A 16,090-nucleotide genomic window follows, 5' to 3' on the forward strand; every position below is an offset into this window, starting at 1 on the left:
CCAGAAACAACATAGCCATGACCCCCCTCCCCCGACCCCTCCCCCGACCCTCCTACCCCTAATGAGCTTGCACAAAGCGAACAACTGCATTCTGGGATGGATTGACCTGGGTGACACATGTTTGCCAAGTTTTTTTTCCGAATTTGTATAGTTCGTCTCAAAAAAAAAAGACCTCAACCCCTTTGGTCCGTGTCTGCAGCCTGCAATGAACGATAACTACAAGAAACAAGAAAGAGAACTTTGGCTGCAGGTCTATTCTTGTCGAAACATGTCGGATACATGCGGTCTTGATCTCCTACTACGACATGTGCAAGTATTTCATTATGACACCGAGTATTTGACCAAGAACAACATAACCACGATGTTGATAAAGAGTTGAACGATGGACTACGGCCAATGGCGCGTCATTGAGAACAGAAAACAAATCAAAACAGGAGATAATTGCTGCTATCGTGGCAACGTAAGGAAGCGAGTCTTGGATCTCTCCTTCACTGGAGTGCCGTAATACTCCCCGCAAGCGGACCACTTTGTTCTACAGCCATGCGGCGCCTTCACGAGCATTTGCACGATATTCATTGCGAGATTATCGGAGTTGTCCTATCTTGACGCACCAATTATGGACGCATGCTTCGCCCTGGCCCAATAAACGTGAACAGAAGAACTTTGACCAGAAGGAACGAGTTTGGTTTTGTGTTCGATGGCGGGAACTCTATCGAAGCGGACTAAACAAGACATGTGCCTTTCTAGTCGGCGAATCCCTCGACGGCGTGTAAGTGTGAGAAAAGAAAGGCCCGAGTCAAGTACAGAGTCGGATCATATGCGATAGGCACGGTATCCATGTGGGTTGCCTCTCTTTGTATTTTAAGACGAACGGTCATGCTTGAGTAATCCTGATGCACGTCTAGATGGAAATGGTGTAGTGTATTTGCTTTCAGGACCGTATCGTATCGCAGTTATGAAATTTTATAGATTCCTCATAGATAAACCCTTACATCGAAGCTACTTTTTAACAGTGGGCTGCATGCATTTAGCCTTCCTCCTGTGCTTCAAGAAAGAGATCTATATTTCGACCCTCGATGACATGTGAAAACCATTTCGGTGTCACGGATCTGGCGCACTGGAAACCATACGTTCTGTACGTGACCAGAATCCAGTCTGGAGCTGGACACAAAGACCACAATGGTATGCTTCTAGATTCACAGATTCTGCATATTTGTATATTTATTGACAGACACGAACATGGCGCTACGAGTGTCGAAGAGAATCGAAGAGAATCGAAGTGTTAAACTATATATTTACGGAGACTATTAGGTGCGATTAGTGGGACCTAGCTTATAAAAGTTGAACTTGATCAGGGTGGGTGGGTGATGGCGGTGTCGATCACGGTTCCCGACAGACAGTTTCCTGATCGATCCCGTTCACCTTGTAGGAAGAGGCGCGCACGGTAGCGCTTCTTGGTAACCACGAACGTCAGCGGTGGGAAGGATCCCGCACCAGTCTGCAGCTGTGCAGGGCCCCGCTTTCGGGTTTCGCCGACCAGCCGATCCCATCTCGATAATAAAACCCTGCCTTTAATCTGTGAAGGATGAAAATTCCCATAGAGATGGTTCTTCCGACCGAGCAGTTGCAGGCATGATGATCGTGATGTTGTGCGACAAACTCACGGCCTCACAAACCATGGCGCTCAGAGTAAGCGCGGATAGAGTGCATAGAACGCAAAGGGAAAACTTATGTTAGCGCGGGAAAGTTCAAGTAAGAACATAAAGCCATATCGGCGTTTAGAATAACGAACGGTGAGTAATGGCTAGAAAGGGTCCAGCTTCAATGTGCACATCATACAAAAAAGCTGGTTCAGGGTACCCCGCCTGAACAGTGTCCCCAAGTGAGGGTGTACCCGCGAATGTCTAAGGTACTCTGCCGCCTACCTTATACTGCCGTCAGGATGACTGCACAGCATTTTGCGGCAATCCCTGAAGTCCCCTACATCCACTTCATATGATTTGCGTGAATGAAGAGGCCAGCAGGGGGCTGAGATGGAAGAAACACACTGAGTTGCTGTTTCTCATCGCACTCAGCGAATGCCTTTGAGCCCTCAGTTCGCAACCAGAGAACATACGGTGGGGGCGGTGGTGCTATACCACAGAGCTTGAACTACCATGCACTAAGAATCGGCGACTGATTACCTGTTTGTCTAAGGGGTCATTGAAGGCATATCGAGAAAGGTAATGTGTGTTGAACCCACAGAAGTTGCATTAAGGGCCTTACACGATGACATGTATGGTGAAGGTTTGATGAATCAACCATCAGCCGATCCATCCTACTCGATGAACATGTCACGAACCCCAATCGACCTAAGACCAAGCGACGCCTTGAAAAATATCAAGAATGAGTCCGTCCCAAATATTGCCCTGAGAACCACCTTTTTCCGAAATATGCCAGCCAGTTGCTGGACAGCGGAGGATTTCCTCCAACGAGGGTATCGGAAGCTGAGCGATTTTGTAGAGGACCTAAACCGCTTGGGCTCTATCAGGGCGCATACACCTACCGACATCTTGATAAGAAATTATTGCCGCCAGCTCGGGAACTATTTTACTACGGAGGACGGCAAACTTCAGTTGGGGAGAGAAGTCTGTCAGAGGCGAAGGCTACGATAATTGGCTATCGTGCTCAGCGACAAGGTCCGTGCTTTGATACTTCTAAAGCCAAATATAACGTAATCCAAGGCATACTAGTTATTTTTCTATGCTATGTATAGGCCAGTCAAGCTCCTCAGGTTTACCTTCGAAAGATACACCTATGGCAGAAGCATCAGCCTCATCTGTTGGCCAAAACACCTCATCCGCAGAAGAGTCCTCAATATTGGTCTCGCCGAGGGAGCAACCAGAGGACGTCGCTTTGAAAGAGCCGTGGAAATCATTGACACAAGCTGCGATAAACAAGATTCGTGGCCACAGCATCAACAGTCTCGAGAATTTGAGCTGCGAAGGCCTGTCTGGTATCGAAAGCCATCTGTTTGAACGGATTCTCTCCTACTTGGCGATAGATAACCTTTCCCCACTCGAGCTCAAGGACTTGTTGTACGTATCGTAGGCAGCCATCTTACTTGCAGTGAAAGAATGTATGTAGGGGTTGTTACTCACCAGCGTATGATTATTTAACGCGCATCTAGTGTGGCGCTCACCGGCATTATCGATCTCCGAGTCACAACGTATAAGGACCTCACGTCGGCCGTCCCAGCTCTGGAGGAGAAAGATCCGGAACTCGATCAGCTCCTGAAGCAGCTGTCCAAGTTCCTTCGGCTCGGTCTTCGGACATTGGTTTTGAAATGCGACGTTATGCTAGGTGGACTGGCAAAGAAGGAGCTTGAGGGCACCGACGCACCCCCCCAAATGGCCATCATACGTCTTGTTCGCTATCTGTAAGTTGTTTCTACACATGTATGGAGCTGTGACTTTTACACCACTCACCACTCAATAAATCTTTTGACATGGTGTTTCTTACTTTATCAAAGCGCAAGCATTATAGACGAAGGGAGTCAACCAGTCTCTGAAAGTGAGGTAGTGGCGGTATGGAAAGAGTGTTTGCAGATTCTGAGCAATGGGAAACTCAAGTTCCTGAGGTATGTGAATAGTAATGTTCGTGTTCTCAGTGTATGGATGCTTTTTCTGGACATATTGACAAACAACATATACTCTTTGACAATAGCGGCGGGCACGTTTGCAGAGCTACGCAGACGCAAAAGCGACTGTTTATTACTCAGTTCAAGGTGCATGAGGAAACTAAGAGTGGTCGCAAGGTCGATTTACTCCTCCGCGTCGGGAACCTGGAGGTCCTCAATACGGAAGTGAAGCCAAACGATGACCAAAGCGCTGGGGATAAACAGTACAAGAAAAACATCAGGATAAACCACACGACCTTTCAGACAGCTGCGCGTCGTGGACTGGAGCTCCCTCCGATGCTCCCCCTTGATGTTCGAGGTAAGGAGCTACATTGATATGAATGATGTTTAAAAAACAGCCAGTTGTCTTGTTCTAAGTAAGGTTTTCCTCTTCAGGTCTATGTGCGATCGTTTGCTGTATCAAGCAGGCAAGCGATAACATCCTAGTTGCAGGCCCTGCCTGCAGTAATTTGATAGTTCTGCCAAGCTCCAAAGAAGACCTCGAAAAGTTCTTGTGCGGAAGTTCACCCCAGATCTTTTGGCAATATGTGGTATGTTTATTTCTGCTGCACTCTTCTGTATTGTCTTGTGTCACAACTAAATTGTGTCTTTTGTAGCAACTATTGCTTCAATATCAAAAAGCAATAGAAGAACTATTGGACAAGAACCGGGCCATATCCATAATAAGGCCCAGTGGACATCAGTCAAACACATGTACTCCACCGCCAAGATTGCACAGTATTGGTGATATCACCTTTTTTACGCTCAAGAGGTCGACACATTTGTGCTATGCAGGGTGGACGATGGGTGCAATCGGACATTCTCAATTAACGCTTATGCTCTCATTCTGTATCATATGCCCGGTAGCCTTGACATTGGCGAGGAATCAGCGTCGGCGGCAAGGAAAAGAGCTCCCTCGTAGAATTTTATTTAGCTTATGAGGAATAAACACATTCCAAGCACTTCACAGACGGTGTAGCATGGCCAACGGTCTACTAGGATCTATGGAAAAGTCCATGAGTCGCAAGGCCGCAACTCACAACCTTGACAACCCCGCTACTAACACCAAGAAAAAGACATGCACCAACAGCAAAAAGGAATGCAGAATCGACAACAGACATATCGCGATCGAACGAATTGCCAACGTAATGTGGGATGCTTTACTAAGAGCGAAGCGATTAGACACAGATAATAACGATGGGTTGTCAAAACACATCCACTCAAAGTACGCCTGCATTCCAGGGCTCGCGGAGGACCTAATACCCTTTCTCGCAAAGAAGTGTCACCAGGAATGGCAATCTCAAAGGGTTCATGCTGGATCCCAGCTTATGATCCCTATTCAAAAAACATCAACAATCATGGAATTCATGTATCGATGCGAGAAAACCAGTTTCATTCAACTGCCGTCTTCCGAACCAACAATAACTAGTACACAATTGGTCGCACGATGACTGCAAAACGATCTTACAGCATGGGTTTGCTGTTTTTCAGCAAGAACGGAAGGATCCTCACTCTGGCAGCGCTATGGGTGGAGTGCATCAATTCTCTCCCGCTTTTTTTTCTTTATGGTAGAGTATAAACCTATCTCTAATTTCTCCAATCTAAAGGATTGGCATTGCATTAAACTCTTAACTGGTGATAGTGCTCCGGAAGAGCATGAAGCACACCTGACAGAGGCCATGTCACGGATAGCACCATAGTATCGTGCATATGCCAGTTGATCTTAGAGGTATATCCGGCGTAGATCCTTGGGGAGAGTAATCTTTTGGCATTGGGGACACAGCTTTTTGCTGCCCAGTGTCTGCATCCAACATGCCTCGCAGTGCACATGCCAGCACACGATCGATGTCAACGGAGCCGTATACGGCTCCAGACAGATCAAACACGTCGGCACATTCTTGTTTGCAGACTCTAGATGCTTGATCTTGGATCTCAGGGCGTCGATTACCAGCTTAGTGTCCCCTGACGCGAATGCCGAGCTGATCATCGCGTTAATCCTGAATGCCTCGTCCTCTGCCTCGTCAACTTCCTCCAGATCGATCTCTTCGTCTTCATCAACTTGCTCCCCATCCACGCCTTTCGTATTTGCACTTTCATCCACTCCGGTCCATGTCCCTGAATTCGGCTGTTCCCTAGTGCTGCCCCCGCTACCGCTACTGTTGGCGGATAACGGTGGTGCTCTCTGTACAACATGACTCGACTCTAGTACGATCTCCCTCAGTTCATCCACATCCGAATCTGCATCGTTCATCACAACATCCCTTTCTGTGAACTGTACCCCTCCATACTCGTCCTCTTCATCGTCCTCCACATTCAAGTCATCGTCAATATCCTCCTGGACAGACCGGGATCCCGAGCCCAGCGATCCCATTCCGCCCTCAAACAAGGCTGTCGCCCGAACTCTTGTCTGACCTGCCCATGTGTACTCCTCGAACGAATCCGTCACTCTGCTAATAGGTGTTGTTGCGATGGAGCTCCTTCCCGATGCACCCCCAGAAACAGGCGTGTTAGCTCCTGAAGAATTTTGTCCGGTGCTACTTCCGTGCCGCGCTGGCTGTGGGTTCGTCAGGCAGGCGTCAATGTGTGCGTTGATGTCATCCAGGGATCCAAAAAGCCGCTCGTTGCAAATAAAACAAGTCGCTGGTGAATCATCGCCTGCGAGGGCATCACCAAGTGTTCCCGCAAGCCCTAGGCCAAGATCTGCAAGCCCTCGACCTGATCCTGCCGGGGCATTGTCCTTGTTGTTTTGTCGAGCAGTTCTTCGCTTCTGTATATCTCGCAGCATCTATTGATGTTGATTTTAGCAAGTGTTAGAGTGAAAGAAATCATAGATCCATTGAAATATGCGGAAGCAGCCTTTCTGTAAACATACATCGCGCTTTTCATTGTCAGATGCAGACCCACGACTCTTTCCTTTAGTGAATTGCTTTGAGGCTGCAATAGCCGCACCTCTCTTTCCTCGGGTGCTATTTGCACAAAATAGAAAAAAACATCATGCCAGATCAGTTTCACGTTGCGTTGCTCCTGCGAGAACCTGATCTCCATCAACTGCCCCGAAATATGCATGCTAAATACCTTTCATTTGATACGCAAGCCTCCAGTTGATCAAGCTCCATACGATAGTGCTGTTGATACTGACTTGGGGCCACAATCTCATGACATATTGGACATTTGACAGACGGATTGCGTTTCGAGCGCTTGACAGGCGTTGACGACGCGGGGGATGACGAAGGTCGACCTTTTGCTTGAGTTGTATCATCCTCTGCTTCAATAGTGATATACTCGTCCTGATTCCCTTCCTCTACATCCTCGGCCTCCTCGTAGCGGACTCTTTTCTCTGTATGGCGTGTCTCTGTATCTAGAAGCCGATCGGTGCGTGTGACCATGGTAGAGTCCATTTGATTCCTGATCGCCATGAGCTGGTGTCGAATTCGAGATCAGTCCCTTGCTTGAGTGTTTATGATGGTGTGGGTCTCCTTTATGATGGACTTCGTGAAAAAGGCTGATCGTTGCAAGGTTTGGTCTTGGTGCGGAGGCAAAATAAGATCTTGCACTTCAGATTGGGGACGGCCAAAAAATCTGCGGAATATCCTCTATCCTTCTCACCTCGCTCACTCAGCCCTTCATCACCTTGCCCTCCGACATCCCTCCCTCTTTACTCACATCTGCATGGACAGAATGTTGCCAAAACTCAGTATAACCACACAAGCAGGTCCGGCGATACTACATGGACGGATATCGTGTGCCATTTCCCATTCTCTACATACCTTTTTTTTCAATAAAACAGATGGCGTATCTTGTATAGCGGCTGTCAATGGATCTGGATGGATGGGCAAAGCACGCGGGTGCTGAACCTTGTCCGTTCTCAGCATGCAGAAGATCCTCAGGGGTAGTGGAACTATGTATCTCCACGCATGGTCGCCTTCAATCCCCCCCAGATCTGTGCATGCTGTCGCAACTATTTCTGGTAACCTTGATTGTTTCCACACATTTAATTTAAAGTAATTTATTACCTGTTGTATCCACGACCACGACACGACCACGAAGACGAACAAGGACACGAAAGAAGTCAACAACGGCCATGAACAATGTGTCGATGACCACTACACTATCCCCTGCTTGGTAGTCTAGTGATATCCATCCACCACAGCACTCCCTTGTACCCACACTCCTACGTTTTTTCTTTCCTCCACCACGGGGCTGCACACCAATAACAGGGGTAGTGTTGACTTTTAAGGCGGCGAATAATATATTAGGCTATTTCAAATGCGATGATGATCCACAGAAGTTTTTGATGGGTCCCCTTAGGATCCGTGGGGACTGGGGACAGCTCGCTGGGGGCGCCGTGACTATCCTGTAAATGGGGCGGTGTTAAGGTTCTAGGCAATGGAGCGTCTTGAATCCTTTCCTTCCTTCTCTTTTCTGCACATCCACGCAACGCCCTGCACCCTTTCCCTTTGCTTCCCTGACCCCTAAAACCTTTTTTGACTCGCCAGCTGATCGTCACTTCCGCACCGTGACACCCTGCCCTATTGTATTATCCGCTCAATTTCCTTCCTCTCAACCAGCTTCTCTTCGCTCCGCTTCCTATACTTCTTCTCGCCACCGACCGCCGACCACTGCGTCCACAGCACAGGAACCAACAGAAGGAGCAAGCGGAACACGGACGCCGCACTCACAATGGCACTCGAGAACCTCTCAGAGGTCCTCTGGTCCACCCCTGGCGGAAGAGGCATCTTTGGGCTCTTTGGCCACCATAACGACAACAACAGCCCAGCCAACGCAACGCTCGCTCCAATGCACACCTACTACAACAGCCCCACCTATAGTCTTTTCGGCGGCGATACAGTCGGCGACGGCAGTAACGGGAACGGAACCACACCTCACAACTTCGTGGTCGGCATCTCCATAGCGGTCGCGACATCGTTCATCCAATCGCTCGGTCTGACCATCCAACGCAAATCTCATGTCCTCAATGAGGCGATCCATCCCAAGGAACTACGTCGGCAAGCCTGTCAACGTCCGCTCTGGCACCTGGGCTTTCATACCTATATCCTTTCGAATCTCGCAGGAACTATCTTTTCAATTGGATATCTGCCTGTCATCATCTTGGCGCCTCTGGGAGCCGTAACGTTGGTCTTTAATGCCTTCTTTGCGCGTTTGCTCTTAGGCGACCGGTTCTCGCGACAGAGTGCAGCAGGTAAAAAAAATATACATATATATTCTCTCCTATATCAAATGACCCCAACTCCCCTCCTCTCTTCATTACTATACCGGTGTTGTCAATGGGACTTTGTCATGATGCCCGGAATTTGTGCTATTCCTCTCTGCACTTGCAAGGCAATACGCAACACCGGTATATTTTTTTTTCTTGGCGATGCTGCTGTCGGGTGCGGTCTAAATTTATCATCGTACGATATGTGAATCTGTACGTGAGTGAATCATGGTTTTGGACCGGCCTCCCCACTCCAGACTCTTGGTGGATGCATTCAGCCCCTGCAAGGCTTAAAATGCGCTGTTATTAGTTGTTACGAGTGGCGAAGAGGTTGACAGGATTGCGATTGACACTTGCACAGGACTCAATATGGACCACGGACCACGAATGATTCGTCTAGAGATTATCTATTCCTTTTCTTCATATGCAAAAAAAAAAAAAAAAAAAAAAAAAAGGCATGCATGGAGGAACGTGCAGCAATGACACATCGACGCTGACTTTACTCGTTACCCTTTCAACCTTGGCTGTGGACACTTCTTTTTTTTTTTTATAGGCACATTTTTGATTTTGTTGGGCGCCATTACGATCGGACTGTTTGGCATCGTGCCTGAGCCGAGCCATTCACTCGAGGACTTGATCCAACTCTGGAAGCGACCGGCGTTCATCGTATATTTCTCACTAATCGAATTCACACTCGTCAGTCTGCTGGTTGGAAACAGGATTGTGGAGCAGATTCTTCAGCGGAACGCCAAAGCCAACCTTGCAGCCAATAACCACCATCGTCTTCGCTCGGGATCCGCCGCCGTCAGCAGTGTGAACCCCAATCTGAGCAGTGTACATACGACATCGTACCTCAGCAAGCTGATCGGCGGCAGTAGATTGTTTGGCAAGCTGAGTCCGACGAAGATCAAGACCATGCTCGGGATCTCCTATGGCTGTGTGAGTGGCATGCTCTCAAGTCAGGCCCTACTCTTTGCAAAGAGTGCCATCGAGCTGTTGATGCTGACTATCCTGGAGGGAAAGAATCAGTTCGAGAACCCGTTGAGTTGGTTCCTGGTCATTGCTCTGATCTCAGCAGCACTTCTTCAGGTATGGATCGATTTTTTTAGGAACTTTTTATATAACGGAGATAACGGAGACAAAAAAAAAAACTCTGGCGTGATCAAGGATATTGCTTTACTTTTTTTTTTTTGTACGCAGGCAGAAACTATCCAGAGAACGTTAATTGATTGCTCACAACCACCCAACTTTCCATCCTATATTCTTATTTTAATTACAGTTGTATTACCTGAACAAGGGCCTCCGACTCTGTGACACCGTGTTGTTGGTGCCGCTCTCGTTCTGCGCCTATAATGTCTCGTGTCTCTTCAACGGGCTCGTTTACTACAACCAATGGGGTCGACTCTACTGGTGGCAAATCCTGTTGGTCCTCTTTGGCATCAGCCAGGTCCTCATCGGGGTCTTGGTTCTGGCCTGGCGACCTACCTCCGGCGAAGAGTATGGCGAGGAGGTCAATGAAGATGACGAGGCTACATTGTTGCTGCCGAATTCCTCGCGTCCAACCACACCAAGGCACAGCAGGGTCTTCTCCTTCAAGGGTGTCTCTGGCGAAGGTGGCGGAGGTCATTTGCAGCAGAATCCATCGATGGATGCGCGGAGCCTTATCCAAGGATTCGAGATGTACGATAGCGATGAGGAGGATGAATCTAGATGCAACTCACAGCAGGATCTCCCACAGACACAACATCAGCAGGACCAGCAGGACCAACGTCTCATCACTCTTGCTTCAGAAGAGAACCAAGGTGAAGAATACCCGTCGTTAGTCCAAACGCCAAAAACACTGACCTTCGCACCAACCAACCGGGGGTCAAAATGATCCAAAATAAAAATAGAGGTCAACGTGTTCTTTCGCTCATCTCTCGCTTGCGTTTATGCTCGTGTACGATTATTCTTTCTAAAGCTTGGAATATCGAAGTAAATCCACAATCGGATATGGCGCTCGACTTAGCTCCAATCCTGCCTTGAATCTAACCGCATCCTTCACAACCTCAGTTCCTTCCCTCAATGTGAGTTCGTCTCCTTCCTTTTCCTCGCCTGATGGAGGCAGATTGAGCGATCGAATGTGAACGGACACCTTCTTGATTTGTGGGCTACCCGGTAAGACCCAGCGCTGGAAGAATATGCGGGTCATGTCCAGCGTGATATTCTCGATCTCCTTGACATCTTCCTGGGTCTCCTCAAAGTCATAGTATCCCGAGGTGATCTGGTCCCAATATCTAGTGGTCTCCTGCTTCAAATTCTTGTCCTTCTCCAGTTTTTTCTTGATCAGAGATTGGACTTGTTTCCGGTAGGCCGCCTCGGTCATAGTCTCCAGCAGCGTCGCTAACCTAATTGTCAAAAAGCTCTCGATCCGATTCTCCACGTGGACGGGATCTCTCTCCGATTGCACCGAGATCCTGATCCCGTGAGTCCCACCAGGACAGTGAATGCCGCTCTGAACAATGTAGCCCAGCTGCTCGATCGTCCGTAGTTGGCTGAAGCACGGCTCCTGGATGATTTGGGCCAGAATCTGAACCACAGCTCGCTCTGTTCTCCGAGCTAGCTCTGGTCTGGAAGCAGGTATTTCGATCTGAACATAGTAATCAACGCCCGAATTGAGATTTTTGGGGTCCATGGAATCGCGTTCATAAACTGCCCGACATCCCTCGGGTACCGTCAGGGATCGCAAAGAGATGAGTTCCGATGGCACAAGCGGCCTCGGTGCAAGTCCGTTCTCGACAATCTCGGCGATCGAAAGCGCTTGGGCTTGATCTATGTTTCCATGTACCAGTCCCTCGATATGAAGACGATCTAGCATCTCTGGGTAGAACTGCTGCAAGCTCTCGGGCGTGATCGGTTCTAGCTCGTCCAGTCTCTCCAAGTACGTCCACATTTTCTCTTGGTGAAGATATCGCATGTAGTATTTTGCAAGGACATTGGGGTTGCTGAGATTGGAGTTTCGGAGGTTCCGCTCCATCTGCTCCTTGAGTCGCCAGAACGGGCCCGAATCGATCGTCAGGGTCTTCATGGTGCGGATGATTTTTTGAAGCAGAAGATGGGCCTTGTCGTTGTAGCCCTCAACTTTGAGGACGACTCCATCTATGGTGCAACTGAGGGAATAGTAAAGTCCCGCCTGTTCAGCATTGTACGCTTCCTCGTTAAGCGCATCCTTAACTAGCTCGACATAGAGCATGGATCTTGCTTGGTGGCTCGGTGACATCGTCATCATGGGTGATCTCAAAAGAAAGCAGAGATGGGCCCTGGGAATCCAGAAGACATCGTCCTTCTTGTGCCAGAGTCGAGCCAGAGGCGTGTGCTTGACCAGGACCGGATGACTGAGCGGGCTTGGCGTCGGTACCTTTCCTGTCTCAAAGTTCTTTGGGATATATTCGTTCGGGACAGGGAAGTGTAGTTCTGGATGGGGTTCGAGCTGCTCCAGCCTTTTTAAAAGTGATGGGGAGACGTTCGCGACATGATATTCTACACCATACCATCGCTCTGTCTCTGTAAACGCTTCCCCGGGTACAACAGTCGGGTCCTGGCTGACAACCTGCCCACACCATCTGTCCACCCGCAGTTCGTTGATATAGTCCATCACGAGATTGGGGTCATTGCCACGTACCAACTCTGATCCAGAGAGAATCCACTCAGGAGCATAGCCCTTCTGCATCTCTTTAGTTGTCCCAGTCACATATGCGGCAGCAGGTGTCATTTCCTTGAATCGGAACCCTATGCTCGCCAGCGACACAATCTATTAAAAAAAAAAAAAAAAAAAAAAAAAGCTAAACGACTATCATCTTGGCTCAAGAGGTCACTTACTTTCATGTTTTGTGCCAGCAAATTCATACCTCATCCCAGATGTAGGGCTTTACGCCTTCCTGTCGAAGGAGTTGAATATACTGAAAGACGATGACAGCTACGTCCTCGTGGTGATGCAGACCTTCCCTGGACAGATCAATCGTAACCTTAAAGAACTCGAAGCCAATCCCTCCAGGGTAGCTGCCAGCTGACAAGCTGTTCGCCCATCCCTTTCTCTTCAAGAGCGAAAGAATGGATCCGGCGCCCTCGTGGCCGATGAGATGGCTGATGTAGCGAGTCGGTTGGACAGTATAGTGCCGCGTCGCATCCGGAAAAAGGAACTTGATTTCCAAGGACCTGGTATCTTTCACCGGCTTGACATAGACCGTCGTCTGATCAAGGAAAGAACATAACAAGGATGTTATTAATGGAGCAAGGAAAAGACTTTCTCAAAAGCCATGGTGTAGTTGAGTTGGGTAAACGTTACCAAGAATTCCTTTGATGTCAAGGGCGGGTTGGAGTAGGCGGGAGGTAGGATGTCAAGGTTTTTTACATCCGAGAATTTGTCGACAGCCCATACAGCAAGCTGGTCCAGCGATTCTAAAAAAGATCTACGTTAACTTGGTCTGCATTATCACATTTACCTTTGCACGCCTTAATTAAAACAGCTGTCGCTACCCTACCACGTCCAAGAATGACCAGCTTCATGATGTTGGCAGAGTAGTATTTGTGATAAAACTTGATCAGCTCATCTCTGCTATCGATTCCCTCGTCCTTGGGACCTTCCTCTAGAGTCAACAGGTTGCCTGTTCCAAAATGCCAGTAAGGGTGATCGCGACTTGAGAGATGTTTGCCAATTTGAAAGAGTCGTCGCTGGTCCAATTGTAGGTTTCGCTTGAATTCAGAGTCCACTGCACGGATCTCCCGTTCCTTGCAACTCTCGTTGAACAATGGAGATATGAAGAACTGGGAGAATCTATTTGCATGAAAACCACATGGGATAAGCTTAGTCATCTGCCCTTGCTCCAACCAGGCATATAAACGAGGTGCCGTTTGTGCAATACCTATCGAGTGCGCCCTCAAGATATTCGTGGCCAACCTCAAAGTGATAGTTTGTATGGTCCAGAGAAGTGGATGCATTGGATTTTCCGGCGTGGAGCGACAAGAACTCCTTGTATTCGTTTTCACGCGGATATTTTGTAGTTCCAAGAAAGAGTAGGTGCTCCAAGAAATGAGCTAGGCCTTGAAGATTGTCCTATTTATCATAGCCATCCCACAGTAGGGCACATTACGCAGGGAGCAGGAAGATTGAAGGAACTAGGGTGTTAACAGAATATATAAAGAGAAGCAATTGAGTGGCGAAGGGCGCTGAAGGCGACACTTACAGGGTCGCTCAGATGTCCGACATGTACATCCAATCCAGCTGCAGACTTGTCAGCCTTTGGATCATGGATCAAGAGCACCTCGAGCTCATTATTTAGTCGAAGAAGGCGGTAACTGCGCTCATCATTGGGAGATGACTCGATAGTCTTTGTTAAGACAGCATGGGTGCCATCCTTGGAAGGCTCGAACCCTTCAGAAAGGGCTATTCCATTTGCCACCATCTTATAAGCTAGTATAAGCCATGAAGCGTATCAAACATCCTGTTAGGCGTGCTGTAACGCGTAGTAGTAGCTCAAGCACTAAAACTTCATTCGGATCACTCATTGAAGGTAGGTCATTCATTCGTTTGGACGATGTGATGCAATGGTAGTTACCTTTCTAAGGGTGGCGAGTGACGAAAAGAGCAGAAGACCAGTATCGGCCTCGCACCGTGAACTTTGTATATGTATTTTTTGTCAGATAAATGACCACAGCACATTGAAACGAATCACATAGTCCAGTTCAATGTTCATTTTCTTTTTATTTCAAGCGAGTTGCATAATATACAAGTTGTTGTAGTGTACATAATACTAATAGTTTGTGGAGAGGAAGTAGTGAATGGCATTGATGACTTTAAGCAATGGTCGACTGCCAATTGCGGGCGCGCTCAAATCCATTCTGACCATACTGGTAGTCCATAAAGGTCTTGTAGATCTCCTCCTGAGAGTTCATCACAAATGGACCGTGCTGGACAATGGGCTCCTTCAACGGCTCGCCCGCGATCACCACAAAGTGTGCGTCCTCGCCCTTGGTCTTGATCTTGATCTTCTCGGCACCATCCTCTGAGAACGTAAGAGTATGGTGTGCCTTGCCCTCAAATTCCTTATCACCAATGAACGCTGTACCCTTGAGCATGTAGATAAATCCGGTGTAGCTGGCAGGGATCGACTGCTCGACCGTCTTGTTCTTGTCCATCTTGAAGTCCAGATACATGGTGGGTGTGCGAGTGTAAACCTTGCTCTCTACGCCATGCGATTCGCCCGCAATGACCTTGATGGTGACACCCTCCTCAGGTGTAGCGCGAGGGATCTCCTTGTCGAGTAGTTCCTGATATTGGGGCTCGCACATCTTGTGCTCCTTGGGCAAGTTAATCCAGAGCTGCAGACCGTGGGCACGGGTCTGAGACTTGACTGGCATCTCCGAGTGAACAATACCGCGTCCAGCGGTCATCCACTGCAGGTCACCAGGTCCGATGGTTCCCTTGTGTCCTGCAAAGTCCTCGTGCTGGAACTGACCCTCGAGCATGTAGGTCACGGTCTCGAAGCCGCGGTGAGGATGGTCAGGGAAACCACCGTTCTTGTCGACATTGAACTCGTCGAGCATGAGGAAGGGGTCGTGATTGCGAAGTTCGGGACGACCAATGGATCGGCGGACTCGTGCACCGACACCCTCGCCTTGTTCACGAGAGAGGACAGACTTGACAATGGATCTTGAAGTTCTGGCGAGAGTTGAAGCCATAGTAGAACTGGTTTGTTGTGGGATGTGTGTGAAAGTGCTTGTAGGGATGAAGTGTCTGAGTAACAGAGTGAAGTGCTGTGTATCGATGTTAATGTCGATGTCGATCTGAGAAAACTGGTTGCTTTTTTGATGAGAAAAGTTGGTGTCGGTCAAACTGTGGGGTCTCTTTATACTTTTTTTTTTCCTTCGAACAAACTTTCTGACCAATTGGCTTCTGTAAGCAGCCCCACAAACCGAATTTCTCTTTCTCGTAAGCTGGGCCAAGCCACAGCTTGCGCTTATCAATTCGCAATCCATTTAAGCATTGCTTTCCTTTTTTGGATTCAGAACGGAAACCAGTTGCTTCTGCAGGTCACAGATCGATATTATGTACGTGTCAGCATGCTCCTTACCTGACAAATCTATCGGCTGCCAGAACTTTTGGCACCACCCCTGAGTGTATAGGCGCTGCTTATGTTCTAGCAAATACTACAAGGGAGGAGAAAGCTGTAGTCAATCTA

At 48.4% G+C, this 16,090-nt stretch overlaps 5 protein-coding genes across 5 annotated transcripts; 2 read left to right on the forward strand and 3 right to left on the reverse strand.

Moving 5' to 3' along the window:
- The first annotated feature begins 2,647 nt into the window (after positions 1–2,647).
- BC939DRAFT_230600 (uncharacterized protein) lies at positions 2,648–4,457 on the forward strand. The gene is made up of 5 exons (XM_051550861.1): positions 2,648–3,077; positions 3,170–3,418; positions 3,512–3,619; positions 3,706–3,977; positions 4,055–4,457. Exons 1-5 carry the CDS (start codon positions 2,743–2,745, stop codon positions 4,273–4,275), a joined length of 1,185 nt encoding a protein of 394 aa, XP_051410188.1. The 5' UTR covers positions 2,648–2,742; the 3' UTR covers positions 4,276–4,457.
- Positions 4,458–5,128: 671 nt separating this feature from the next.
- On the reverse strand, positions 5,129–6,468 carry BC939DRAFT_457572 (uncharacterized protein). The gene has a single exon (XM_051556491.1). It carries the CDS (start codon positions 6,441–6,443, stop codon positions 5,382–5,384), a length of 1,062 nt encoding a protein of 353 aa, XP_051410189.1. The 5' UTR covers positions 6,444–6,468; the 3' UTR covers positions 5,129–5,381.
- Positions 6,469–8,338: 1,870 nt separating this feature from the next.
- BC939DRAFT_504943 (uncharacterized protein) lies at positions 8,339–10,749 on the forward strand (the record flags this gene model as incomplete). Its single annotated transcript, XM_051560587.1, has 3 exons — positions 8,339–8,858; positions 9,427–9,962; positions 10,153–10,749. 3 exons carry the CDS (start codon positions 8,339–8,341, stop codon positions 10,747–10,749), a joined length of 1,653 nt encoding a protein of 550 aa, XP_051410190.1.
- Positions 10,750–10,827: 78 nt separating this feature from the next.
- Positions 10,828–14,314, reverse strand: BC939DRAFT_478843 (Metalloenzyme, LuxS/M16 peptidase-like protein; the record flags this gene model as incomplete). Its single annotated transcript, XM_051558804.1, has 6 exons — positions 10,828–12,663; positions 12,761–13,102; positions 13,198–13,310; positions 13,355–13,686; positions 13,775–13,965; positions 14,096–14,314. The coding sequence occupies 6 exons, from the start codon at positions 14,312–14,314 to the stop codon at positions 10,828–10,830; spliced, it is 3,033 nt and encodes a 1,010-aa protein (XP_051410191.1).
- Positions 14,315–14,650: 336 nt separating this feature from the next.
- On the reverse strand, positions 14,651–15,792 carry BC939DRAFT_487421 (RmlC-like cupin domain-containing protein). Its single transcript, XM_051559351.1, has one exon. The coding sequence runs from the start codon at positions 15,588–15,590 to the stop codon at positions 14,706–14,708; it is 885 nt and encodes a 294-aa protein (XP_051410192.1). The 5' UTR covers positions 15,591–15,792; the 3' UTR covers positions 14,651–14,705.
- Positions 15,793–16,090: the final 298 nt, after the last annotated feature.

Source organism: Gamsiella multidivaricata, assembly GCF_025024155.1.
Source record: "Gamsiella multidivaricata strain RSA 2152 chromosome Unknown BC939scaffold_51, whole genome shotgun sequence".
NCBI classification, from domain to species: Eukaryota; Fungi; Mortierellomycota; class Mortierellomycetes; order Mortierellales; family Mortierellaceae; genus Gamsiella; species Gamsiella multidivaricata.